This window comes from Drosophila takahashii, chromosome 2L (assembly GCF_030179915.1).
Source record: "Drosophila takahashii strain IR98-3 E-12201 chromosome 2L, DtakHiC1v2, whole genome shotgun sequence".
Classification (NCBI taxonomy): domain Eukaryota; kingdom Metazoa; phylum Arthropoda; class Insecta; order Diptera; family Drosophilidae; genus Drosophila; species Drosophila takahashii.
Genome location: NC_091678.1, coordinates 3,474,033 through 3,498,537, shown reverse-complemented (window position 1 = coordinate 3,498,537; position 24,505 = coordinate 3,474,033). Strand labels below are relative to the sequence as shown.

At 40.1% G+C, this 24,505-nt stretch overlaps 10 protein-coding genes across 15 annotated transcripts; 4 read left to right on the top strand and 6 right to left on the bottom strand.

Annotated features, from left to right (window-relative positions):
• The first annotated feature begins 114 nt into the window (after positions 1-114).
• Positions 115-7,115, top strand: Utx (Utx histone demethylase). Of its 4 annotated transcripts, none has more exons than XM_017148559.3 (15): positions 115-265; positions 325-671; positions 1,590-1,701; positions 3,205-3,380; positions 3,632-3,760; positions 3,894-4,119; positions 4,183-4,363; positions 4,416-4,676; positions 4,734-4,875; positions 4,932-5,638; positions 5,711-5,835; positions 5,902-6,321; positions 6,385-6,594; positions 6,661-6,787; positions 6,853-7,115. In XM_017148559.3, the coding sequence occupies exons 1-15, from the start codon at positions 216-218 to the stop codon at positions 7,045-7,047; spliced, it is 3,408 nt and encodes a 1,135-aa protein (XP_017004048.2). In that variant the 5' UTR covers positions 115-215; the 3' UTR covers positions 7,048-7,115. The 4 variants fall into 4 exon arrangements, with proteins under 4 accessions (XP_017004048.2, XP_017004047.2, XP_070068194.1 ...); XM_017148558.3 differs by having other exon boundaries at positions 5,696-5,835; XM_070212093.1 differs by lacking the exons at positions 115-265; positions 325-671; positions 1,590-1,701 and adding an exon at positions 2,151-2,290 and having other exon boundaries at positions 5,696-5,835.
• Positions 7,116-7,266: 151 nt separating this feature from the next.
• trk (trunk) lies at positions 7,267-8,215 on the top strand. The gene has a single exon (XM_017148565.3). It carries the CDS (start codon positions 7,499-7,501, stop codon positions 8,213-8,215), a length of 717 nt encoding a protein of 238 aa, XP_017004054.2. The 5' UTR covers positions 7,267-7,498.
• Mulk (acylglycerol kinase-like protein Mulk) lies at positions 8,186-9,779 on the bottom strand. The gene is made up of 3 exons (XM_017148562.3): positions 9,510-9,779; positions 9,329-9,449; positions 8,186-9,274 (listed from the first exon to the last, which is right to left on the bottom strand). Exons 1-3 carry the CDS (start codon positions 9,605-9,607, stop codon positions 8,264-8,266), a joined length of 1,230 nt encoding a protein of 409 aa, XP_017004051.2. The 5' UTR covers positions 9,608-9,779; the 3' UTR covers positions 8,186-8,263.
• A 47-nt stretch (positions 9,780-9,826) lies between these two features.
• On the bottom strand, positions 9,827-10,927 carry LOC108062056 (probable transcriptional regulatory protein MYPU_6240). The gene is made up of 5 exons (XM_017148563.3): positions 10,712-10,927; positions 10,413-10,646; positions 10,183-10,357; positions 10,025-10,120; positions 9,827-9,959 (listed from the first exon to the last, which is right to left on the bottom strand). The coding sequence occupies exons 1-5, from the start codon at positions 10,909-10,911 to the stop codon at positions 9,855-9,857; spliced, it is 810 nt and encodes a 269-aa protein (XP_017004052.2). The 5' UTR covers positions 10,912-10,927; the 3' UTR covers positions 9,827-9,854.
• A 171-nt stretch (positions 10,928-11,098) lies between these two features.
• On the bottom strand, positions 11,099-12,793 carry LOC108061997 (probable trafficking protein particle complex subunit 13 homolog). The gene is made up of 5 exons (XM_017148488.3): positions 12,645-12,793; positions 12,194-12,581; positions 11,821-12,133; positions 11,632-11,760; positions 11,099-11,577 (listed from the first exon to the last, which is right to left on the bottom strand). Exons 1-5 carry the CDS (start codon positions 12,685-12,687, stop codon positions 11,134-11,136), a joined length of 1,317 nt encoding a protein of 438 aa, XP_017003977.2. The 5' UTR covers positions 12,688-12,793; the 3' UTR covers positions 11,099-11,133.
• An 87-nt stretch (positions 12,794-12,880) lies between these two features.
• Positions 12,881-14,067, bottom strand: Mob3 (MOB kinase activator 3). The gene is made up of 6 exons (XM_017148499.3): positions 13,927-14,067; positions 13,715-13,865; positions 13,534-13,657; positions 13,371-13,474; positions 13,159-13,274; positions 12,881-13,091 (listed from the first exon to the last, which is right to left on the bottom strand). Exons 1-6 carry the CDS (start codon positions 13,966-13,968, stop codon positions 12,966-12,968), a joined length of 663 nt encoding a protein of 220 aa, XP_017003988.1. The 5' UTR covers positions 13,969-14,067; the 3' UTR covers positions 12,881-12,965.
• Positions 14,068-14,501: 434 nt separating this feature from the next.
• Positions 14,502-15,527, bottom strand: REPTOR-BP (REPTOR-binding partner). 3 transcript variants are annotated; one of them, XM_017148502.3, is made up of 4 exons: positions 15,373-15,527; positions 15,005-15,086; positions 14,728-14,849; positions 14,502-14,667 (listed from the first exon to the last, which is right to left on the bottom strand). In XM_017148502.3, exons 1-4 carry the CDS (start codon positions 15,427-15,429, stop codon positions 14,575-14,577), a joined length of 354 nt encoding a protein of 117 aa, XP_017003991.2. In that variant the 5' UTR covers positions 15,430-15,527; the 3' UTR covers positions 14,502-14,574. The 3 variants fall into 3 exon arrangements, with proteins under 3 accessions (XP_017003991.2, XP_017003990.2, XP_017003992.1); XM_017148501.3 differs by having other exon boundaries at positions 15,005-15,089; positions 15,373-15,525; XM_017148503.3 differs by having other exon boundaries at positions 14,724-14,849; positions 15,005-15,089; positions 15,373-15,523.
• Positions 15,528-16,394: 867 nt separating this feature from the next.
• Rsf1 (Repressor splicing factor 1) lies at positions 16,395-17,551 on the top strand. Its single transcript, XM_017148660.3, has one exon. The coding sequence runs from the start codon at positions 16,547-16,549 to the stop codon at positions 17,141-17,143; it is 597 nt and encodes a 198-aa protein (XP_017004149.1). The 5' UTR covers positions 16,395-16,546; the 3' UTR covers positions 17,144-17,551.
• A 1,550-nt stretch (positions 17,552-19,101) lies between these two features.
• Positions 19,102-21,026, top strand: LOC108062093 (AN1-type zinc finger protein 2A). The gene is made up of 3 exons (XM_017148628.3): positions 19,102-19,304; positions 19,374-19,948; positions 20,671-21,026. The coding sequence occupies exons 1-3, from the start codon at positions 19,250-19,252 to the stop codon at positions 20,833-20,835; spliced, it is 795 nt and encodes a 264-aa protein (XP_017004117.2). The 5' UTR covers positions 19,102-19,249; the 3' UTR covers positions 20,836-21,026.
• On the bottom strand, positions 20,933-24,359 carry Cog3 (conserved oligomeric Golgi complex subunit 3). Its single transcript, XM_017148627.3, has 8 exons — positions 24,109-24,359; positions 23,542-24,054; positions 22,997-23,484; positions 22,796-22,935; positions 22,571-22,731; positions 22,385-22,514; positions 21,583-22,325; positions 20,933-21,522 (listed from the first exon to the last, which is right to left on the bottom strand). Exons 1-8 carry the CDS (start codon positions 24,274-24,276, stop codon positions 21,154-21,156), a joined length of 2,712 nt encoding a protein of 903 aa, XP_017004116.2. The 5' UTR covers positions 24,277-24,359; the 3' UTR covers positions 20,933-21,153.
• Positions 24,360-24,505: the final 146 nt, after the last annotated feature.

The window sequence follows — 24,505 nt, the reverse complement described above, 5'->3', positions numbered from 1 at the left end:
CAGGAAATTCCAAACGTTCCCCCCAGGTTTTCGTGGTGTGAAAGCCATATTAAGGGCAAACGTGACACGTCACAAAATTTCAATCTCACTCATCTCTAAGCATATTTTAGTGTTGTGCCATCACTAAATTAAAAATATAAATAAAAAAACATTTAAAACTACGCTGTATTTTCCACACTGTTAAGACTGGGATATTTTAAATAGTTCCTTCAAAAATGGGACAAATTTCTTTTGAGGATGATTGCCTCGTCCGCGAGTTGGACAGGTAAGTCAATTTTTGTTCGGCTAGGGCTGTTTAATAATATTTACATCTGTACATTTCAGTCGATACTATGGATTTCTTGACTTGTCCAATCCAAAAAATGTGGAAATAAAGAATCTGGTTCAGCAGACAATTACAAACTTACAAAACTACATCGCTAATGGACAAGTGCACGATTTGAAGAACAGCCATGACAATAAAAATGCTGTACAAAAGTATGACCCTTCGAATCTACCGGATGAACATATGGAAAACACATCGTCACAAAAAAGTGAAGACACCAAGCTTCCTGATCAAAAAATTAACGAAAAGGGTTTCATTAGCGACCAAAAACCTCAAGATGAGCAATATGTTAATGCTCTTTGCAAACTTGGTCACCTGCATCTTCTTCTTGGCGAATACTCTGAAGGTAAATAAACATTTGCATATGTGCGGACGACTTGGACTTAGTTGGCCAAAATATGTACAAAGTTCTCATCATATCACGGTTATATTCGATTTACATTGAACGTCACTCAAGCTATGGCAGTTTTGTCAGATTATTCCTATAGGTGACCTAATGTGAGCTAGAAGATACATATATGTATGTACTTTGTTTGTATCCAATTAAGGCTAATACTAATTATATAATGAGACAGAATTATAAAAAAGCTTTAGTACTGTAACTTAAACCGCAGCAACGGTCAAAATTACTTTCAGTTTTTCCCTTTTCATTTACATTACTATAAATGCCTGAGGTACTGTCCTAAAACCTTATACAACCCTAGTCAAAAGTATTTTCTCAAATTTGAATGTTAACTGTACTCATATTTTGAACTTATAATATAAACATTTTGGCACCTATGGAAAGAGCACTTCAAATCCGTTTAAATGACACAAAAATTTTCTTAACCCATTAAGCACCCTTTGAAAAGTGAGCAAATTAGACAATTTTTTTTGAAAATAAAATTTTCAACTTTTTCCCTGGAGCTTATTGATTGATTTGATTGGGGAACAACTTTGCATCAAAACATTTTTGTTTTAAGCCCCAGGAAAAAAGTCGAAAATTTGACTTTCGCAAAATTTGCTCACTTTTCAAAGGGGTCTTAATGGGTTAAGAACATTTTTGTGTCATTTAAACGGAATTGAAGTGCTCTTTCTATAGGTGCCAAAAGTTTATATTATTAGTTCAAAATATAAGTACAGTTAACATTTACATTTGTGAAAATACTTTTGACCACCCCTGTACATTAGGCCCAGGGATAGTCATGCACTTTGCTACTAATACTTCTTTTAAACCACTCGGAAATTGGTAATTTAATGTATTTTATTTAAATGTTTATTGCAGCATTATCTGCGTATCAGAAGTATTTACGATTCCGAGAAAATAATTACTGGACAAACCATGCATTTATATATGGAATTGGCGTCGCTTATTTCAAACTGCGGTGTTTTAAATGGTAAGTTTATTTCACATTTAATTTCTAGTCTACTCACAAATACGGCTTACTGTTGCTTGAGAAATATGGATCCTATATGCCCTGGCCCTGGCACTGTAGTGTCTTCGTAATAATAATACTTTAAAATATCTTAAACCTAACTAAAAATTTACATTATTATTTTTGTTATTTCAACCCAACCTCACGGTTAGAACTACATAGATAACAAAAACTGTGCGATTGTGTTGTTTCTTGGAAAAATATCTGTCTTGGACAAGTTGATGCCCTTCTTTTTAAAAAGAGATCTAATCGATTCTAATGTTTTTGGTCGTTAATTCGTATTGCTCAACGTGGAAGTGGACGCAAATGTAGTGGAACCGCTTCGATTTGGCATTTTAATTATTCGATAACTTCTTATCGACACTACTGTTTCGATTTCATTCGTTCCCATTATTTCACTTTATCGAGCTTATCCCATCTCCATTGTATTGATATTAAATTGTTTACTAAATAGATTCTACACGAAACAACACTGCCACTAAATTAAATGTATTTGTAAACAGTTCACAACGAATTAAAATTAAGACTGGAGATTTTCTACACAAAAAAAGTGCGTTTACTGGTTAGTTTTTCGGTCATGGATTGTGATTTGATTTACGTTTTCTGAATAACAAATGGATGCTGTAGACATTAATTTTGCAATACAAATTACTAACAGCATTAGTTGGTATAACTAGTTAAAATGAGAACAAAAATAGCTATTCGAAGAATTGTTCCTTTGTTTCCGCAAATCACTGTTATAAAAATACATAAATTCTCATTACATGTATGTACATTGTACAATGTGCTTGTGTGTGTATGTGTACAAAATGCAGTGAATTGCCCCCCTTTAAGGTCGTTATGTGAATTGCGGGGTTAAAATGTGTTCTTTGTTTAATTACAAATATTCAGAATGCTAACGTTTCGGTAGACAACGTCTGGGGTAAATAATCAATAAAACGGAAGATTGTGGGTGCTACTGAAGCCAATGTCTGTCTCATTTTTCTAAGTGCATTCAGACATGTCTGCCGTCGTCTGTCTGCAAGTTCTATTGTTATTTATAAACAAAATGCACACTTTCTAGTCGTATTTTAGTTGCAAAAGGCATTTAAAAATGCTATTATACACTAATCTTTGAGGTTTTAGTTAAATCAACTAGGTTACATGAATTTGTTTGTACATATGGATGTACATGCGTGCATGTGTGTACGTGACTGCAGGCACATAGATATGTATGAACGAATGTACTTATGTAAACACAGTTCACTGTAAATAAAGGATTTGTGTTGTTTTTTTTTTTCAATAATGAAATATATAAAAAAAATAAAAAATATGCTAATAAATATATGTATTTGCCGGCTTTTTGAGCCGAGTCCTGTGGCTAAATAAATCAGTGACAAATTTATCAACTCATATTCCGAAATGTCTGGATTGCTTATTTCAACCCTTATAAACCTTTTTTGAATTAATTTTTGTTTTTTTCAGGGCCATCAAATCATTTCAGGAGCTTTTATACCTAAGTCCCAACTTTACATGTGCAAATGAGGTCCATTTGCGTTTAGGTCTAATGCTAAAACATGGCGGGGAGTTTCACATTGCCCTGAAACATCTGCAACTGGCGCTGCTTTACACATATCCTTCGACCTTTTCAGAACTTCAGGGTAAGTACTTAAAAAATAGCAAAATCATATAACCACGTTTAGATTCTCTTTAAAAAAAAACTCATTAAATATATTATAAGAAGGCTTTAAGAGTTTTATATTTTATGATAATGGATCATAGGTGTTTTGAATAATTAAAACATTAGTAAAATATTTAGCCCAAACACTTATTATTTATGAAAGTGATGATGATATAATTATAATCTCGTTAAATATTAAACAATTAATAATTATTTTAATCTAATTTTCAGTAAAATTTCAAATCGCGCATTTGTATGAAGTTCAAAACAAACATAAGGCAGCGAAGGATGGTTACGAATTTCTTCTAAATGAAAAAAATATCTCATTGGAACTAAAAGCAGATGTTTATCGTCAATTAGGTAAGAAGATCGTCTATAATAATTCGCATGAATATAATAAAAACTGAAACGATCCTTAAAACAGACTTTTAGCAAAACATAATTTTTCACATCCCTAATCCCTTTAACACCTCTTGATTTGTTTTTATCTTAGGATGGATGTACCATTGCGTAGAATGCCTAGGCGAAAAAAAGGAACGTGAAGCAAACGCATTGAACTTTCTTCAAAAATCAATTGAAGCTGACCCAAAGAGTGGACAATCATTATATTTACTGGGAAGGTGTTACGCCGGCATCAATAAGGTCCATGATGCTTTCCTAGCATATCGCAATTCGGTGGAAAAGAGTGAGGGAAATGCAGATACCTGGTGTTCGATCGGGTAAAATATTCCGTATATGTCTTGCCCTTATATGTTTTCCTAATTGCACATATTCTTTTGTAGCGTTTTATATCAGCAACAAAATCAACCGACGGATGCTCTTCAAGCCTACATATGTGCCGTGCAATTGGATAAAGACCATAAAGCCGCGTGGACCAACCTGGGTATACTTTATGAGAGCTGTGGTCAATTACGAGATGCCTATGCTTGCTATTTAAATGCAACCAAACAAATATCATTCCAGGTAAATCTATGTTCCTCTTGTTATTTGCGTATCTAAACATTAGCCATTCCAGAAATCTTCATTATTTCGAAGAAAACAAGCAATACGCATGAAAAAGGACACAATCGGACTGTCGAAGGGACTGTCACAGAGAATCACGTTTTTGGAGGGCCAACTTAGTCAAGCACCATTGCCAAGCATTACATCGAAGCGCCGCCAGCTGTGTTCAATTGAAGAAGCTTGGAACCTGCCAATATCATTAGAAATGAACTCTCGCCAACAACAAACAGCGCAGATGCTACCAAGACAGATAACAAAGCAAAGTCCAATACAGGTGAGTTTGATTTTAGATCAAACATTTCAACAAAATACATTTCCTTTTCGTTTTTAGGGGCCACCTCCACCCTATCCGCACAGCCAAGTCAGCCAAAGTCCCATACCTTCGAAACGTATTAAAGAAGATGGCTCCAGCCAACCCGAAATGATGCAAAACAATGTTCAGACATCTTCGCAATTGCATCAAAATCTAATAAGTAGGTTGACGGTTTAAAAATTATATTCTAGATCGCTTTTAATATCGCTTTTACAGACATTTCAGAGACACTCAACCAGCGCAATTTCAACGCCATGCCGGAGAGCAACAAGAATTCGGAGCAAAGTGTTGTGGACACCTTCGATGACATCTCGAATGATATTTATAAACAAAATGAGACTATTAAACTTGAGCGTTTAAGCCATGATGCCTTGAGCAACAATGAGGACTCAAAGCACAATGATTATAATGGTGATGCAACCTCCGACTTATCGACCACGTTCAAAATTCAAATGGACTCAAAACAGTTGATGGCAGCTGTGAAGCTGCTGCCGATCGATGAACCGCCCGTGCACTGCACTATTTTGCAAGTGAATGCGCCCCCGCCATCTCCGCCCGATTGCCCACCGCAGAAACTCACGAGGGATCAACTCCTTCCGCCCACTCCCTCTGTTCATTTAGAAAATAAGAAGAACGCGTTCAGCCCCCAGCTGCAGGAGTTTTGCCTGAAGCATCCCATTGCCGTTGTACGCGGCTTGGCAGGGGCTCTGAAGCTAGATCTCGGTCTCTTTTCGACCAAAACACTGGTGGAAGCCAATCCGGATCATAGTGTTGAGGTCCGGACACAGGTCCATCAGTCGCCCGACGAAAATTGGGACACTTCGCAGGGCAAGCGAGTCTGGGCCTGCATTTCCCATCGGTCTCACACAACCATAGCCAAATATGCCCAATATCAAGCATCCAGTTTTCAAGACAGCCTGAAGGTAATACTTGTTGCGTGGTCTTTTCTCAACATGAATACAGTTTACTCTATCGTATAGCTTATTTTACCGCAGGATGAAAGCGACAAGGGATTTCCCGGCTCACAAGCAATGTCGGACTCAGACTCCAAGGACTCGGTATCCAATTCAAACATTGTCTTGAAGCGTAAAAAACACAAAATAAACAGTAAAATGTTAAGGTACTTGAACTGCTCTCAAATATTTGTGTAACGAACTTGTTAAACCCAAATTTAATCTTATTTTAGATTCGGAACCAACGTGGATCTCTCCGACGAAAAGAAGTGGAAGCCACAATTGACAGAGCTACAAAAACTGCCAGCTTTTGCACGAGTCATATCCGCTGCCAATATGCTCTCCCACGTTGGCCACGTCATTCTGGGCATGAACACCGTTCAGCTGTACATGAAAGTGCCCGGAAGTAGGACTCCCGGCCATCAGGAGAACAACAACTTCTGCTCAATTAATATTAACATCGGTCCAGGGGACTGTGAATGGTTTGCCGTCCCAGACGCCTACTGGGGCGGAGTTCACAACCTGTGCGAGAAGAACAACATCAGCTATCTGCACGGTTCGTGGTGGCCCGTCCTGGAGGATTTGTACAAGGAGAATATTCCAGTTTACAGATTTATCCAAAAGCCCGGCGACTTGGTTTGGGTAAATGCTGGGTAAGCAAAGAAAATATTTGTAAATTTCTATTTACTAACGATGCCTCTTAACTCCTCTTTCAGTTGCGTTCATTGGGTTCAGTCGGTGGGATGGTGCAACAATATTGCGTGGAATGTTGGACCACTAACTGGGCGTCAGTACTCTCTGGCCATCGAGCGATATGAATGGAATAAAGTGCAGGCTTTCAAAAGCATCGTGCCGATGGTTCATTTAAGCTGGAACCTCGCCAGGAATATTAAAGTCTCCGATACCAAACTCTACGAGCTGATTAAGTGAGTACTCTAAAGCCACTGGATCATTTAGAAATAATATTATTTGTGTTATTTTCCCTTTTTTAGAATGTGCTTGCTGCAAACGCTTAAGAATGTTTTGCACATACAAGAGTATGTTAAATCGAAAGGTGTGGAAATACGTTTTAATGGACGCGGAAAGAACGAAGCATCCCATTATTGCGGACAATGCGAGGTACATATTCCACATATTTTTCTGAAATATATAACTATTATTAAATATATTATATTTTATTACAGGTTGAAGTATTCAATGTACTGTTTATTAAGGAGCAAGAAAAGCGACACGTTGTTCACTGCCTATCATGCGCCCTGAAACTTTCCCCTTCTCTCCAGGGTATCGTTTGTCTCGAGGAGTATCGCCTGTCTGAGCTGCAGCGCGTGTACGATTCGTTCACTTTACACAGAACCCAAGGACTAGCATACACTCAGTAGTTGTAACACGAGAAATCATTTTTAATAATGAAGATTTAATATATGTATATTTTACAACGTACAACCTACACTCTAGTGTTTTGATGAGACCTAACGGATTATTCATAGAGATGGGTTTATTACTGATTAAGCTGATAGAGCTGTTTTTACGGCTATCCCATTTTAGTGGGAAAATGGACATGAGGATTATTTTATTTTCATTATAATATATTTTAGATTAATAAAAACATTTCAAAAGACATTAATAACTCATCTGATTTATAGTTATTAGTTGTAGTTATTGTCCAAAGATTTAAAGCATTTTAGTAACACATTAATAAAGATAATAATAATTTAGCTTTTTATCAATATATATTTATATTTGGGTTCAAAATAAATACCAACGATAACCGCTGCAATTAAAACGATAGTCAGTTTCTATTATTTGCTGTAACCCTGTTTTCAACCAGCCATGTTTTCTCAAATACCGTTTCCAAATATGAGATCACAAAAGGAACTTAACTGGCTGGCCGTTTTCCTCACACTATTTGTCGTTGTCGCTGGATCAGCTCAAGATGATGCCGACTACTGCGCAGAGCTCTCCACCCAGTCGTTGGCCAAAATTCTCGGGCAGGCATTTAATCCGCGCTACATGAGCATCGATCCGCCGGGCGAGCCCGAGGAGAAGAGCTACCAATTGGGCTACAAGCGATCGTCATACGAATTGCCCTTCTACGCGGACAGTGACGCGATCTCAGTTAGCCACTTTCCCGCCTGGGAGACCAACCACTTTGCGATGGTGGAAAAGAAGGAACCGTCGAGGAGCAGAAGCCTGCGCACCAGAAGCGCCTTCATGGACCGAGTGGGACACCCGAGAATCGATGGCTTCAAGCAGCGACCCTGGGAATGCTCCTCCAAGATCAACTGGATCGACTTAGGCTTAAATTACTTTCCACGCTATATCCGTTCCATCGAGTGTATTGCCAGAAAATGTTGGTATGATCACTTTAATTGCAAGCCAAAATCATTTACAATAAAAGTTCTGCGCCGGAAAACTGGCTCATGCATTCGAATAAACGATAAATTGATTTTGATCACCGCTGAGAAATTTGAGAATGATTACACGCAGCTCTGGATTTGGGAAGAAATAGCGGTTAACTTTTGCTGTGAATGTGTTATGCTATACTAAAAATAGCGCAATTTAATCAAGATTTAATTAATATACACGTTTAAAATGTCAACAGAAAACTTTAATGGCATTGGGCACAACAGATACCTTGATGGGTCTTGCATCGTACTCCTCGCCGTCGATCGAGTAGAACTTCTCGGCCATTTCGCCGTCCGGATGCAGCTGAATGGTGCGACTCTTCACCACCAGGCTGGGCAAAATGTTGCTGCAGGTGACTTGCGGTATTTGCTTGATGAACTCCCAGCCCGGCTGCAAGGAGCTTATGAACTGGCTCTCCAGCTCCGCAAAGTTATTCCCGTTCTGCACGCAATTGATGTTTATTTGGCTGGCCTCTACGCTTCCCTCGACCTTTTTGCTGCACTCGTCGTTCTTAACGAGCGTTCTCTTCGGCCCGCCAGCGTTTTTCTGGTACTTAACGAGGTTCCTTGTGAAGAGCCCACCGGTCACAGGCGGTGCGGCCTCCTGGCGCTGAACAGAAGCACAATCAATGCAGCCCGGGCAAGGCGGTGTGTACACATAGTCGGTCTTCAGGCTCCAATTATCACCGAAGGACTTGGAGGCGGCGGATGCATAGTGACGCAGTGGCCCAAAGTACCAGTACTTATCCTTGGCCGAGTTAATATCCTCAATCAGGCCCCAGGAAAGACCATTCAGACCGAAGATGGGCTTTAACTGACTGTCGTTTGCCTCGTCTTCGTTGATCACATCGAAGCGAATGACGCTTTGGTACTGGCTTTCATCCTTGAGCATGGGTTCCAGGGCTTTGCAGAGGCTCTTCACATATTCCACGTCCTTGACGCCAAAGATTTGGATGCGCTTCGAGGCGGCCTGGACCGAACGTCCCAGGGGAAGAATGGTGATGGGGCAGAGATTGCCGCGCCTTCGCATGAGGCCAGTCACCACCTCCGAGGAGGTTCCATCGCCGCCGGCCACCACAATCGCATCGGGCAGCGCAGCCATCTCCTCCACGTAGCTCTTGGCATGTCCAATGTGGTTGGTGCGCAGGATCTCCACGGAATAGCCAGCTAAATGCAAAACCGGCTCGCAATAGTTCTTGAACTGCAAAACTAAGGCTGGGTTAAGATCTTGGTCGGGTGAGTGCCAGCTACTTACAAATTTCTCCGATCTCTTTTTATTGGCCACCGGATTCATGACCACAAGCACCTTTTTCGGTTGATTTCCTGCCCAATTTGATTGAATGTTGGAGGCAAACTCCCTCATATGTTGTTCAATCCTGCAGGCAAAGATAGAGGTTAAAGTTTTGCTTAAATTTTACTGCTTTCTGAATGCTTACTCAATGTGCGTTTTCAGCGATTGCAGAGCGTACACAGATACTGCCGCTCCAAACGTGCATTTTTTCCAATTATTCCGAATAACTCTTAAATAATTCATTTTTAAAGCTGATATTTTATTTTGACCAATGATTTTGATTCCGCATGTATTGGTTTGCACAACACAGCTGAAGTTTAGTTCGTTAGGGGTATCCCAGCGTTTTTACATAAGTTTTAAGTTAACAGAGAGAGTGATTGTGTCGTATTAGGAACATTGCAAGTGGAACACTAAATTACTTAACAGTTTGTAACAGATAGCCGCCAATTATGAATATAATAATTAATAATTAATAATCAGCAAGGTACTTTTATTCAACATTGTCATAGATATCCTCTAAGCCGGGGATGTTTCTCAGTTTTTCTATAAACACGTCGTATGCCTTTTGGTCTTCTGGCGATAATTGCACAACATTCTGAAAGTTAAACATTTTTATTAGTATTAATTTTTAGAGTTTAAATTAAGGTCAAACATCCTTACCATTGGAGAAAATACGTGTTCACTACTTTCAACAGTGTATCCAGCTTTTTCCAAGTTTCTGCTTAAGCTAGTTAAAACAACAGGACTGCACAGGAACTATAAAAAGAGAAAATATCAAAGTCAAACAATACAAAAATGAAAATAAACCCTTTACATACCTTTACTGACCCTTCGGCATTGTCAACTATTTCGATCTCTTCAGCACCGAGCTCTATCGCATCATTAGTGGCTTTATCTTCCAAACTAGACCCGTTGAGGAGCTTTGATGTATCATAACGAGTTTCTATTAGGCCAAAATCCTCAAACAGATTACCAACGTCCATAAATTCACCTCTAAAAGATTAAAAACTGATGATATATAAAAACATAATATAGAAAGTGGTATTACCCGGCTTTCTTTATCATTGGTGTCGCATCCATTTTAACACCGGAAAAGTTGTCTGTGTAGAAAATGCATATCATATATACGCTTCTTTTGTACCGGATGTCGAGCCGGTACTTTTTAAGCTGCACTTTACTGGTTTTAAATTTGGCTAAAGTGTTTTGTATGGTTCCGCTGGGCATATTTTGCTTCAGAGCTCTTTCTATTTCCGTACGTAAAAGAGAGTTTATGGCCGGATCACTGTTAAACATTAATTAGAAATATTATTAATAAATCTCTGATTTAGAGGGATGAGAATTACTTACGCAGAGTTGCCCTCCTGAATGGCCATACGGATTTGCCTCGAAATCTTTGCAAATAATGCCGCTTTCGCTCCGTCTTTTAGGGCTTTTGTGTGCTTGATATTAGCCCACTTCGAATGGCCCGCCATGCCACGAAAGGGCTGCGCTTGGAAAACGCATTTTCCGAAATTCGTGGAAAATGTGCAGCACAAATTTCGTAACATCTCTAGTGTTTTGATCTAAATGAACTAATGTGGCCAGGTTGGAAAAGCAAAAAAACCATTCATTAATCAAGTAAACTGTTCTAAAAGTACAAAACATTTTGCAACTTAACAGATTAGGGATATTCTCTAATACTGTTATTTTTATTGAAAACACTTTTAGAATTACTTAAATTTTAAACAGCTCCAAAGAGTTGATATTTATACATTTATTAACAGACAATATTATACAACCTGCAGTTGAACTTGCTTTTGAGCTAAACAGTTTGCAGCACTTTCGTAGCGAATCAATTTGTTCTGGTGCGTCGTGGGATCGTTGTCGTAGTCCGAATTTACCACAAAAACATCGACGACATTATCAATGGTGAACTGCTCATTTTGGAGTGTGTTGGTCAATATCAGTGGAGTTATTTTAACGAGGCCCAGTTTGGATGGACAAACGGACAGCGGAAACTCGGCAGATTCTCCGCTTTGCAGCAAACCCAGCATAAAATCGGCACATCCCGTGTATTGACTATCCGCTGAGTACTTGGTAGCCAGGCGCACATTTAATTTCATCGCCTGTTCGGAGGTATTCGTCACCCGACAGTTGAACGTGAATATTGTGCCGATTTTGATTGTATTCTTCGCATCCAGAACTTCCAAACGGAGGGTTTTGCACTCAAAGGGCTAGAAATCTTAAATGTAATTAACCATTTTGACTTAAGTTATTTCAGTTCCTACCAGCCTCTGCAGTTGACTGGTTTGCAGCCTGCCCTTTTCCCCAAGATTCGACCTCCAGACAATATCCAGTTTTCCCACATTGTTGAATTGCCGCAGAGTATCTATGTCCTTTGCAATATCTCCTTTGGGCTGTTCAGGAAACACAATAAATGGATTGAACTTGGGGACTTTAGTTTTTCCACTGCTCACCTTAATGCAATAAAGAAACTGGCAACTGTTATTGGGCTGCAGCATGTGCTTCACCGTAAAAACAGATTCGCCATTCGGCAGCGTATTCAATGGGGTTACGGAGTAGTCCTCGGAACCATCCAATTCCACCTTTTCCAGGCAGAAGGGGCTGTTGGTCACGTTTTGGATCTGGGCCTCCAAGTATATTTCGTCGATTTCCGCATTGTAAAACTTGGTCTTCACATCGAGGGGCTTTAAAACTTGAAACTTGAAGAACTTTCTCAAGGACTGTGCATAGCCTGCTGGAGTCGAGTAATTTACTTCGCAGACGAGACTGAAAAGAAAGTATTTAGATGTTATATTATTTTTTTAAAGAATTCGAGAATCCTCTTACATGTGAGTTCCAATTTCCTTAACTTCGTATCGTATAACATCGTCGATGGTTCCTCCCGGAGCCAAAACCACTGGAGATTTGGCATTTTCGTGCATGGACAAGTTTATGCGTGTCGTGTTCGACTGAAGATCCGCTTTAACTGTCACACATTCCACAGGATTGGCGGTGGTGTTGTGGACGCAGATGTAGCTGGCGAATGTTTCGCCCAGATAAATGCTTCCGAAAGATTGTGGCAGCAGCAGAACTTGTCCCGCCGCCAAGGTTTCGGCACAAGCCCCAGATATTCCGTCACTCTCCTGCGAGTTGCTGAATTTCTGAACCAAATCCGTGGGCTCGCAAGTTACGACGGGTCCAACTCCCACCAAAGTGGGCCGCATCAAGCGCATAACTGTAAAAACAGCACTCCTTGGTATTAGTCATGTAAGCAGGTTTATTGTATATTTTGTTTTACCTTTTAGGGCCACCAAATGTGCATCTGGGTCAACCATCTCCATTTTGAAAAGTACTTCAACTCGGACTTATTTTAATAAAATAATTCAGCATAAAATATATTTACTGCGAAAAATTCTGTTTACATCGGTGCGACCAAATCTTTTGATGTTAAATATACCATTTTGATATGAAAAGAATACCCTTAATGTACCTATTGCCTTGCTAAAAATACCAAAAGTAAAGAAATTTAAAATATTTCCTTTATACTAAATTCCGTGTAAGCTTATTTATTTTTTAATAAACAATAATTATTTACATCACAATCTAGTACGAGTTACACTTAATCCTTGTCTTTGCAAATTCTAGAAGTCATTTCTTGCAGTGGCTCCAGCTCCTTAGCCGAAACCATGTCGAATTCCTGAACAAAGTAGTAGAAATGTTTGTAGCAGGCATTTACATGAGCTTCCTGAAAATAAGAAAACCGGTTAATAATTGATAATGCTGACAAGGATTTAACATATAATTATACGTACAGCGCCAATGCTCACAATGCGATCAAAGTGGTGGATATAAACATGGACAAATACACGAAACAAACGAGTTAAAATCTTCCGACTTATGGCAGAGAAATTTTTGGGAAACGGGACATCTGAAATAATGTCGTGAATTAAGTAGACAATTATATTAATATGCTTTTACTTTGTTATCATGAAAATAGCAACTGCTTATCAACCAAAAACCTTACCTGTGGAGACAGGAAATACAGATTCATTATTTATTTGTGTCTCAATCCAGTCCATTAAATGCTCAATATATTTTTGAGCTGAGAGGGCCGTGGGCTTCTTATAACTAAAATGGTAAAAAAGCGTAAGAAATTGATGATGGTTTTATCACTTGGGTTCACTTACAGATCTCCATCAGCCCACAAATATTCATACCGAGAGCCACCGGACATTGTGGGACATGTTGTTTCGTTGCAAAACTCCGAAACAGTACCGTAGAGGAGATTTATGCGGTTGAAAAAGTCCACAACTAAAATAAGACGATATATGTATAGTAATTGTGCATTATTCTATTAATAATTCATACCGTGGACAGCCAGCCAGTCGTTCAAATTCTCTCCTTGCGGCAGCCGCACAACTTGACGGAGATTAATCCCGGATTGCAGACTGGCCTGAGCTTGTTTGTGTAACGAATATCTAATAGTTCCTGAGGCGAAGGGCTTCTTTGGCCTAAAAGTCTGGAATGCAGAGTGAGTATATATATTATTTACATACAATTATGGGTTTGACCAATCCTACCTTGCCCTTTTGGAAGAATTCTAAAAATCCATTTAATGCCATAATATCTTGTTTGAGATTCCGGTTACAAAGATATAATTTGTTGGCACATATGTGGGTGCTACATGTAACACAAGTTCTTAATTAAATGATGAACTATTAACGCTTACATTTGTTTTTTATATTATTATCTGTATTTATATGCCGTGAAGGAGGAGATGGTAGAACATCGATAGCTTTCTTCTTGAAATAATAATCGAATAGACTTCTAAGTACACAGATATGTTACATTTTCAACTATTCACACTAGTACTCAGTTTTGGACGCCATATCAAAATTATTTCAATATAAAAACATTCTATTGAAAAATAAAGATTTTATTAAAATAAAAAAAATGACTATAAGTACGATTTAATAAATTAAGCCCCTTAATTGGATATATTTTTTAGATTTGAAGGTATTTTTTGTAGGGCCGGCTGATTTAAAGAAATCCACTTCTATCGATTTTCCTTAATTCTAAAACCTCTCATAACCGAATGCAATATGTTATAAAACGAAACCGTCTTTAACCACCATGTTCAAATGTATACGTTAAGTTTAAATTATAAATAGTAACTGCCGTATATTTATCAAAAAGTAATTATTTTATGTTAAGAAATAAAATATAGGTTATTCTTGTTTGAGGATTCCGATTTCCTGAAGTAACTGGTCATTGTTGATTGGAGTGTTATTTTCATTTGACTGTCTATTCCATTGAATTAACTATAAAGAGATAAGAATAAATAAATTGGTTGAACTCGGCTTGATAAATTATATACCGACGCGTTCCAGTTCGGCACGCAAAGCCACTACAGCCTTCTCCCGATCCGCCACCAGTTCCTCGAGGTACTGATAACGTAGTTTCTTTCGTGCCCGGCATTCTCTAGCACTTTGTCTGCTTCGTTCTGTAAATGTAAAAGCAAAATACATTACAGAATACTTATTTTTACAGGGTATCAAAATCTCAGGGGTGCACAGAAATCTCTTCGGTTGTAATTGTAATTCGAAACGAATATATTTGTGTGTAACCCCGAATGCAAATATGTTTGTAATGTATTACCAAGTTTGGCCTTGATATCCAATTTTTCAGTCGATGTCTTCCTTCCTGGTTTCCGTCCTCTTTTTCCACATTCTTTGCGCGTCTGCTGAAAGACATTGAAATTATGTTCAATAAATTGTAGTAAATTAATAACTATGTACGTAATTAACCAGACAAACATTTTTCCAATGTCTTTTTTGGCAAATAAAAATTATTAAAAAATAGATTTAAAAATTAGCGCCCTTTAAACGTTTACAGACGCGCATACATATGTACATATTTGCAAATATACATATATTCCCATGGTCTAACTGCGCATTAGAACAAAGTGTATGAATTCATTACCGACGTAAAAATGAATACTGTCTTCAAATATTTTATTTTATTACCGCTTGTGTTTCCTCCGCGATCGACATTTTATTACTTTGCATTTCCATCTCTGCCATTACAATTTTTAAAAAAATGCCAAATTCTCTTTGTTTATATGCGTCGTTTTCGTAAATACAATTCAAGATAACAATAAATAAAAATTACAAATGTACGTAGCCAAAGACTTCTTATTCGGAACAGTGAAAATAAAACACAAAAATAACTATCGAAATTCCATTTTCCAAGCCAAAACAAAACAAAAACTATCGGGGGTGTCACAAAAAATTATTTCGAACCGAAATCCGTTATGTTTCTTACGTACATCAATGCACAAAACCAACAATCTTTGGTTAGTAAAGATTTCTGTGACACCTCCGAATTTGATAGAATTTATGCTTTTATCGATCAGATCCTTGTGCCGATAAAGTTTAATAAAAGCTAAATAAATCACGCATATTTTTAGTACTGTAGATTACTTCTGTTCCTCCAACACAATGTTTTATTTAGTTTTTGTTTGCTTAATAAATCCTAGTTTAAAAAGTTTAATAACTTTAATAACATACTAAAAATTGAATTAAATTGTTGTTACTTAATTTATTAGACCTTTTATTTCTTCTTTTTGTAATTTTACTAATTATTTGTATATAATCTTTAAATTTGTCTGCGATTCTTCTCAATTTTTTCCTAAAACCAAACGGAACCTTAGACTCGTGTAAAGTAAGCACTTCTTGGAAGTTGTTGGTATAATTTAAAGTGCAATAAAAACTTCCATTGCTTTAAACAATTGTTATTTAATTGTATATTCCAGTTTATTAATTGTGTATATTTAAAAAAAATAATAATTAATACGTTAAGCTCTTGTTTTTTTTTTTTAAGTTAATAAGTTTACAAAAGTGCACCTAAAAGTATACCAATTTGTTTAAAAGAAAGTCATTAATGTAATGGGAAGTCCCTTTTTTTAGGGCCCGGAATACTATAAATAAAACCCCATCTCGGCCCGATTTTGGCGTTCCAAGTGCGAGGCTATTTTCAAAAATTAGCATTTTTGCAACGAGTTTAACCACCCTGGTTGAAAACTTGATATAGATACAAACGCTAAATTGTCCGGTGGTGATAACTTATTGATTATTTATTTTTCAAGGCAGGTATCTGAAAGGGATATCGCAGAAAGAGAAACAGAAACAGTAGCAATAGATGTCTAGCATGGGTGATCAGCGCGGGACAAGGGTGTATGTCGGCAATCTGACCGACAAAGTGAAAAAGGACGATCTGGAGGGGGAGTTCACAAAGTACGGCAAGCTGAATTCGGTTTGGATAGCATTCAACCCCCCGGGCTTTGCGTTTGTGGAGTTCGAGCACCGCGACGACGCCGAAAAGGCGTGCGACATACTGAACGGATCGGAGCTCCTCGGCTCCCAGCTGCGCGTGGAGATATCGAAGGGGCGTCCGCGCCAGGGTAGGCGTGGCGGGCCGGCCGAAAGGGGCCGGCGCGGCGATTTCGGCCGGCACAGCATCACGAGCAGTGGCAGCGGCGGAGGGGGATTCCGGCAGCGCGGATCCAGCGGATCCTCGAGTCGTCACACGGAGAGGGGCTACAGCTCCGGCCGATCCGGGGCCAGCAGCTACAATGGACGCGACGGCGGAAGCGGCTTCAATCGCCGCGAGGTGTACGGCGGTGGACGCGACAGCAGCCGCTACAGCAGCGGTAGCAGCGCCAGCTACGGACGCACTGGCGGACAATCAGCTGGACGCTTCCGGTCCCGCTCGCCGGTTGGAAACCATCGATTCTAATGACAACACCCCTCATAGTGGCCTATGAGTAAAGATTAATAAATAATAACTTAAGTGCGACCGAAAAAAGCGCAGACTCGAAACATTTAAAATCGTAGCATTCGATCGTTTTCGATCGGCCAAACAACAAACAACAACTCCCCACATCAACAAAACTGACAGTCGTCGTCGTCGTCTCTTCATTATTTATTTTACGAATACCCATTAACATGACAATTGCAAGCACATAAAATTTAAGTTATAACGTAGAAAACTAGTAAGAAGAAATACGCTAAGACTCGAACAACGTCAAACCAAAATCTAGAAGTACGCAGTTTTAATAAAGCAAATGCGGAAAAGTTTCTCGTATACGTACAAGCTTTCGCATCATAATTGGTCTAAATATTAAAGGACTTTGAGGAAACGGAATTGTTTAGGTGTTCATTTTTACAGCATTTTTATAATCATCTAATACCCGGTTCTCGACAAGTGCAACTGTGTAAAGAACGCGCGGAAGAACGCGATGACCTGTCCGATTTTCTGCATATTTATCTGGATTTTGAAGACTAGGAGCAATAACCGCCAGGTGTTTAGAGGCAGGCCACCAACAATAATTAAGACATTGACATTAAATTTGGTAAGAAATACAACATGACTACTATCCATCGATCTACCTAATTATTTTACTATCAATCGAAAACTATAAAAAAATGCTGCTTATTGTAGTATTGGTCCAAACCGCAAACTCTAGCCAATGCTTCAAGCGCCTAACTTAAGTGAAGAGTAGAAGGTATGTCATTTACCGGTCCTTCGGTTCCAGCACTTGATTTTTATTTTATTTTACAAATTAACAAGTCATTAGTTAGGGTATCTCTTAAAAACAACTGAGATTTATTTCAATGCGCGAAAAAAAATCAAAGCAATATTAGTTTTATAAAAACGTCGATTAGTTAGTTAGCGCAGGGGTTAGTATACATTTGGAGCAAATGACTGCAGATAATTTTTAAAGAAAAGATAAGAGAGAAAAATAAAAATAAAATTGGTTAATACTGGAAAAAATTGGTTTTTATTTCTGCGAATTCAAATCCGTATATTATGTTTATGTTGGTAATACCTTTGGGTTTTCCTTTAATAAGTGGCCGTCTTTCGAAATATAGTTGGTTGATCATAATAAGTCTGTGATCGGATACTTTAGATGATGAATATAATTTCTGTAGTGGAACCAAAAAAACTTTCTTGTACTTAATTATATTCATTTTATGAATCGTGATTTGGTATTATTTTGGTAAGAAAATAATATATAGCTTAGAAAGTTGAAGGATAATTTTTTAATAGTTTTCTTTTCTTCGGTTGGAAAATATTTCTGTGACACCCCCGATTATCTCTTCTGTGTATGAAAGAAAAACAGGAAAAAACAATACAAAAAACCATTTTTGTCGGACATTCAAAATATTTTATCTTTCAGATATACAGAAAGGTATATAAAAAGGAAAACTAGAAGTAGCAATCACTTTCAACCTGTTGCACCTGTATTGAAAAGGACTAATAAAGCATAGAATACCAATAAAATCATAATACCTAATAGGTATTATCTTTGACGGCTAGTGGTTGGTGGTTGATAATATGTCAAAATGTCGAAATATCGACATTCCGCTGAAAACAAATTACAAATAGTTTACCAATAGCCAAAAATCAAGATTTTATAATTTTTTTTCCGCCATCGTTTGATTACGTTCTGGTAGTCAACGTTCCAATTTTCAGTTACCGAAAAAACATCGATTAACTATCGCATAATAAGTCATAATAATAAGTAATGTGGATGGCGGATGGCACTCTGTGGGAAAAGGCTATAACCTATAACGTTGTAAAATTAAAAAATACAAAAAAATTTGGAATAATCCTTGCCGTTTCTTATTAAAAAAAAATATCATCAATACGATATTTTTAAATATACTCGACAACCCTATTTCAAACCCATCTCTAATTCATCGAAGCTAAAGACAGAAGTGTTTAGTCATTTTCAAAGCGACTTGTTTCTGGAGTTTTCCAAACAATATTCATAAAATAGGCCTTGAAACTTCCTAATTCCTCAGTTCAAAAGAAAATATCAACCAGACAAGTACGAACATGGAGTTTCCTCATCTAGGACAACATTGCAGCGAGCCAACTTGCAACCGTTTGGGTGAGAAACTGACCCTGAAAATTGGACAACCAGGAAATACTAATTTAATTAATTTCGATCCGCCTATAGATTTCCTGCCCGTCAAGTGCGACTCGTGCGACAAGGTCTTCTGCGCCTCGCACTACAATTACGATCGGCACAGCTGCCCCAGTGCCCACAGGAAGAACGTCCAGGTGCCCATCTGTCCGCTGTGCCGCGAACCCGTGCCCACTCCTCCGGGCGTGGAACCTGATGTGACCGTGGGCCAGCACATCGACCAGCAGTGCAAGTCGGAGAGCAAGAAGATCTACACGAATCGCTGCCACGCCAAGGGCTGCAAGCGCAAGGAGCTGATCCCGGTGACCTGCTCCCAGTGCCACTTGAACTTTTGCCTGCGTCATCGCCACACGAGCGACCACGACTGCCAGCCGCCGAGTGCCAGGGCTGGAGCAGGAGCAGGATCCTCATCATCTGGCAGCGGCGGATGGCAGTCCATATTCAAGACCCCATCCTCCACCTCTTCCGCTTCGGAATCGCGTTCCATGGCTGCCCAGGCGGCCGAGAGACGCAGGCAGAGCAGGAACACTAGCAGCAGCATTAGCACTACCAATTCCACACCAAGAGCTGTGCAGGCCACCCAAGTACAAAACATTCAGGGCAATATGGTGAGTTGGGTAGCTAAGAGGTCTACTTACTAGCAATACTTATGTTTCTATTTTTGAACTGAGAAGAAACCTTTAGGAGAACAATATTTAGTCTTTTATAATAGGTTTATTACGTATAGAATAGCTTAAAATTGCCATTTCATCAAGAAAATCAGAATTTTGCTTCCTTATTACAGAAAACTGAAATCTCTAGATCGTTCTTGATTTGTATGGAAATTCATGAATTTTTTTTTCTCACAAATCTTTAAATATAGGTCATGTAGCAACACAATACCAATACTTCTGTCTTGAAGAAACCTTTATATTTAGTCTTTGATTATACAATCTTGTAAGAAAAACAGATCTCTAAATTGTTCTAGATTTTTATTGAATCTTATTCATTTATTATTATTATTATATTACTCTCAATACTTTAAATATAAGGAAACCAATCTATATAAGAATATAGAATATAGAAGAAAAATTGCGATTATTAATAAACGTTCTTAAGATCTCCATATCCATTTTAAAGTTCTAGAATTAATAAAAAAATACTATAAGAATTTCTTTACTTAAGAGGAAAGCAAAAGGAAAACTTTATTTAAACACTAAATTCCAGATCTTCACAGAAAATAAGTTTTATCAAAAAGAAAATCGTAATTTCGTTTGCTTATTCTCTAAATTCTAGATCATTCTAGACCTCCATCAATCAACATTCACTACATGAATTTCCTTAATTTCAGAGCGAAGACGAGGCCCTCGCCCGCGCCCTGGCCTTATCAATCATGGAGCAGGATGACGCGGCGGAACGCAACCGCCAAGCACCGACTGCAAATAACGCCCAACAGGTTTCAGTGGGCGGGGCCAGCCAGCAGGCAAATGGCAAGGACAAGTGCCTGCTGTCCTAGTTAACTATAGCTACCAGCCATCTCTCAACATATCCATCACTTGACCAGCAGCAAGGAATCTGCCCAACTATTAGATGTTAATCAATCGCCGTTATCGTAATATTTTGTTGGTAATTTACTTCGACTTCGTCACATTCTACGTGGTTTAGCAAAAATAAATCAATGTTAACTCTACATTTTTGGAAAGCATAGATAGGAGAAGTTTAAATGGGAAATATTGCAAACCGATCTTACGCAACGCAAAACAGATAAATATGATACAAGGCTTAGCTACATAAATAGATACACGTAAGTAGTTCTACAAGGATACATTGCAAATTATTCGGAATTGGCCTGCGATTGTGGCTCTTCCACGATCTTTTCCGTCGATGGTCCTTCCGCGGGCACCACTTCTATCTGGGCAGCGGCTTCCTCGGCCTTTGGCTCCTCCAGCAGCTCGGATTTATTGGACAGCGTGCTTAGCTTTCGGCCGAGAGTGACACTGCCTTCCACCGAGGAGGAGGTACTGATTTTCCGGGCTGCTGCCGCAAAGCTGGCCACTCCCTCGGCGGCCAAAATACTGGCGCTGGACAGGAGTATGGACACCTGCTCGGCCGACGGACAACTCGTGATGATCATATCATCTGTGGAGTAGCCATTGGTGGTTAGCAGTTGTTCCAGCTTCACAAAGGATTGAATGATGTTGTTCTGAAAACAAAGAGGGGGAAATTAGAGCTATGTTTCTGGATAAACATGATGGAGATTTACCCTTATTGGCCGAAAGATAATGAATTCCGTATCACGATTGCTCAGATAGAGCTGCATGGAGCGTTGTAGAACCGCCAGCTTGGCTTTGATCAGGCGCTGCGTCTCCTGGATGATGCTGCTTATCTGCTGCGGACTCGCCCAAGGACTTTGCCTTAAAACGTAGCTAACCTTTGCGGTTTCCGGTGATTGGGGAGTCACCGGGGTAGCTTGATTTAACAAACTCTGCGCCTTTTCGAGGAATGTAACAAGCGGACCCACCAGCATGTGCACCGCATCCTTGATGTACTTCTCGCACACCGACTTCAGCTGACGATCCACCTCCTTGCGCGAGTCTAGCAAATGCTCCTTGATCTGCGGCGTGCCCTCCAGCAGGAATTCCAGCAGCGCATTGTTGCTGCCCATCGAAAAGAGCTGCTTGCGCTTCTGCAGCAGACCAAAGGCAGCCGTTTTTACTTTGCTAAAGTCTAGAGAGGTTTCTTTAACAGTGAAATCCACACGGAATGGGGCAATCTGCTCGCGAAGAATAAGCAAATGCTTGATTTCGAAGAGCTCGCCATCAATTGGGGTTTTGGTGGCGGAAATCTTGCCAGCCGCATGCGAGACACTCTGGATGCAGAGCTTTAGAGCCTCCTGGGAGAGACCCTGGAAAATGGGTCGATCCACGCAGCGATAGAGTCTGGAGAGGCACACCAGTGTGCGACGCACTGTGGGATACCACATGCCATGCAGATCGGCAGGGGAATCTGTAGGAGATTAGGGGGTTTTAGAGGTTGCCTTTGGAATTTCCTGTAGAGGAACTCACTCATTTGCTTCACCCTGTAAGCGGTGTCCACGCTCTCCGTTTCCACGGCACTCGAGACACTGGATATCATGGAGGCTCTAGAATCCGATCGTCGCAAGGGGGCAGGTTCTTGGAGCGACAGGGCAATGCTCTAAAATATATTAACATATGTTACTTCATGCATTTAAATCCCCTCAAGCTAAATACCTCCATCATTTCTAGCTTTTCTGGGTAGGCCAAATCCCCCGACGAGGGATTAAAGTTCTGGATATCCGACTGGAGGTATAGATGCGCTCGAAAGACCAACCGCTCCTGCACATCCTGCAGCAGCTGATGAGCAATGGTGGCAAAGGCCTCCAAGGCGGCAGCTAAAATAAAAATAAAGCCATTAAAAAGTTATAAACAATTATAATAAAAGTAGTTTTAACTAACGATTTTGCTGGACATGCTCTTCCAGCATTTCAATGCGTAAGATTGAGCAGATCTCGGCCAGCGTTTCCAGGTGATTAATGTGTATTATAAAGGGCCGCATGGTGTCGTAGAGTATAGTGCACAAACCCTCTAGGTAAACCCTTAAAAAAGCAAGATAAAATCAATTATAAAGCCATTTAAATCTATCCAAATTAAGCCTACGTCAAGTGCTGAGCTCCCGTGCTGAAGAACTGGTAGAACAGCCGCTGTTCATCCTGGCAGACGTGCACCAGGAAGGCACAGGCACTGCGCGTCAGCGAACAGTGATCCCCCTTGTGGGCAATCTTAACGTTCTGTATCGAAGCATTCACCGCTGGGGACATCACACTCGCCCTCTGAGCCAAATAGTGCTGCTGCAGGTCGGCCATCAACTGGGCGTAGTCCTGACTGTGCTCCGAGCGTCCCTCAATCAACTGGGCCACTCGCTTCACCTTCGCCGCGGCCGTCTGGTATTTGCCGTAGTACAAAGCAAAGGCGGCATCGGGCGCTTTGAGGGCAGTGGAGGCATCGGGCACGTTGTTCTTCGGATGCAGCGTGGCCTCGGTGGCCTGGTTGATCACCCCAGTCACATAGTTCCTCACCAAACCAGAGGCTTTGGCCAGGCACTGCCTGTATTTCACATTGTAAGTAGCAGCATCCTTGAATTTGGGCTGAAAAAATATGGTTTTTAGTATATAAATCAGCAGGGATTGGGAGAATCATCTTACATTCTCCTCTATATAGTTGAGACACTCGTCAATCTTGTTGAGACACTCCCTAAACGCCTCGCTGGCCACCGAAAGCGTGGGACTCTGCAGCCGCTGGTTGAGCAGCTCCACCTGGCTGAAGTAGTGCAGTCGTCGCTGAATCTCGTGGCTCAGCTCCTGCAGCTTCTCCTGCTCTTCGATCAACTGCTCGCTGGCCGTGTTCAAGGCGCTCGTCTTCTGCGACACAAAGTCGTACTCATCGCAGAGGGCTCCCAATCGCTCCATGGCCCCGGCAATCTGGCCCAGCATGTGGGAGCACTCCGCCTTGCGCTGCTCCAGCTGCTGCAGGTATTTGTGGTAGTCGGCGTCGCCACGTTGCTCGATCTCCGCGCTGACGTCCGCGAACCAGAGCAGGAAATCATTGGTGTTCTGCAGACCATCGATGGGGAGTTCCACGTCATCGCCGCTCGGCGGAGGAGTTGCTGCCAGGTGGTCGGCTGGACCAGGCTTTGTTGGCGACGAAGGAGCCGGTGCCTGGAGAGAAACAAGGTGGGTTAGAACAGATCTTCACCAGGAAAGTCCACTCACCGTTGTGGATCCACTATCCCGCCACAGATTCGTGAGCACGTCCAGGTGCTCCTCCTGCTGGACACTCAGCGCCGCCAGCGGGTCCGTCTTGGACTCCCACTGCATCAGGCGGTTGCGAATCTTGCGCAGATTATCATTCTCGCTCTGAATTCGTTCGACGTCATCCATTTTTCTGTTCTGCGGCGGATCTGTGGAAACAATCAATCAGCTGTTCAGAGATGGCAGATCCAAGTTGGCCAGTGATGCCAAATGGGGATAGAGCTGAGCAACTAACTAGTTTATATTTAGAGGATTTCCTTAACTATTCAATTTATGAATTTTACTAAGCTGTTCCAAACAAATTCAATTGTAGCAAAATCTAAAAAGGCCTTCTTTTACACATTTAAATTAAAGCTCT

Bases quoted from the DNA above. Each gene is read 5' to 3' on its own strand.
- Utx (XM_017148558.3), top strand. From the start codon at position 216: ATGGGACAAATTTCTTTTGAGGATGATTGCCTCGTCCGCGAGTTGGAC. The intron at 1,702-3,204 runs GTAAGTTTATTT...TGTTTTTTTCAG, and splicing joins AAACTGCGGTGTTTTAAATG to GGCCATCAAATCATTTCAGG. The intron at 6,322-6,384 runs GTAAGCAAAGAA...CTCCTCTTTCAG, and splicing joins TTGGTTTGGGTAAATGCTGG to TTGCGTTCATTGGGTTCAGT.
- trk (XM_017148565.3), top strand. From the start codon at position 7,499: ATGTTTTCTCAAATACCGTTTCCAAATATGAGATCACAAAAGGAACTT.
- Mulk (XM_017148562.3), bottom strand. From the start codon at position 9,607: ATGAATTATTTAAGAGTTATTCGGAATAATTGGAAAAAATGCACGTTT. The intron at 9,450-9,509 runs GTAAGCATTCAG...CTTTGCCTGCAG, and splicing joins TCGCTGAAAACGCACATTGA to GATTGAACAACATATGAGGG. The intron at 9,275-9,328 runs GTAAGTAGCTGG...TTAGTTTTGCAG, and splicing joins AAAAGAGATCGGAGAAATTT to TTCAAGAACTATTGCGAGCC.
- LOC108062056 (XM_017148563.3), bottom strand. From the start codon at position 10,911: ATGTTACGAAATTTGTGCTGCACATTTTCCACGAATTTCGGAAAATGC. The intron at 10,358-10,412 runs GTAATACCACTT...TTAATCTTTTAG, and splicing joins CCAATGATAAAGAAAGCCGG to AGGTGAATTTATGGACGTTG. The intron at 9,960-10,024 runs GTAAGGATGTTT...TTTAACTTTCAG, and splicing joins AACACGTATTTTCTCCAATG to AATGTTGTGCAATTATCGCC.
- LOC108061997 (XM_017148488.3), bottom strand. From the start codon at position 12,687: ATGGAGATGGTTGACCCAGATGCACATTTGGTGGCCCTAAAAG. The intron at 12,134-12,193 runs GTAAGAGGATTC...CTTTCTTTTCAG, and splicing joins AAGGAAATTGGAACTCACAT to TCTCGTCTGCGAAGTAAATT. The intron at 11,578-11,631 runs GTAGGAACTGAA...TAAGATTTCTAG, and splicing joins CCAGTCAACTGCAGAGGCTG to CCCTTTGAGTGCAAAACCCT.
- Mob3 (XM_017148499.3), bottom strand. From the start codon at position 13,968: ATGGCATTAAATGGATTTTTAGAATTCTTCCAAAAGGGCAAG. The intron at 13,658-13,714 runs GTATGAATTATT...GTCTTATTTTAG, and splicing joins CGACTGGCTGGCTGTCCACG to TTGTGGACTTTTTCAACCGC. The intron at 13,475-13,533 runs GTAAGTGAACCC...TTACCATTTTAG, and splicing joins TTGTGGGCTGATGGAGATCT to TTATAAGAAGCCCACGGCCC.
- REPTOR-BP (XM_017148501.3), bottom strand. From the start codon at position 15,429: ATGGCAGAGATGGAAATGCAAAGTAATAAAATGTCGATCGCGGAGGAA. The intron at 14,850-15,004 runs GTAATACATTAC...TTACATTTACAG, and splicing joins GGATATCAAGGCCAAACTTG to AACGAAGCAGACAAAGTGCT. The intron at 14,668-14,727 runs GTCGGTATATAA...ATCTCTTTATAG, and splicing joins TGCGTGCCGAACTGGAACGC to TTAATTCAATGGAATAGACA.
- Rsf1 (XM_017148660.3), top strand. From the start codon at position 16,547: ATGTCTAGCATGGGTGATCAGCGCGGGACAAGGGTGTATGTCGGCAAT.
- LOC108062093 (XM_017148628.3), top strand. From the start codon at position 19,250: ATGGAGTTTCCTCATCTAGGACAACATTGCAGCGAGCCAACTTGCAAC. The intron at 19,305-19,373 runs GTGAGAAACTGA...ATCCGCCTATAG, and splicing joins GCCAACTTGCAACCGTTTGG to ATTTCCTGCCCGTCAAGTGC. The intron at 19,949-20,670 runs GTGAGTTGGGTA...CCTTAATTTCAG, and splicing joins AAAACATTCAGGGCAATATG to AGCGAAGACGAGGCCCTCGC.
- Cog3 (XM_017148627.3), bottom strand. From the start codon at position 24,276: ATGGATGACGTCGAACGAATTCAGAGCGAGAATGATAATCTGCGCAAG. The intron at 22,936-22,996 runs GTAGGCTTAATT...TGCTTTTTTAAG, and splicing joins ACGGGAGCTCAGCACTTGAC to GGTTTACCTAGAGGGTTTGT. The intron at 22,326-22,384 runs GTGAGTTCCTCT...AATCTCCTACAG, and splicing joins TTACAGGGTGAAGCAAATGA to ATTCCCCTGCCGATCTGCAT.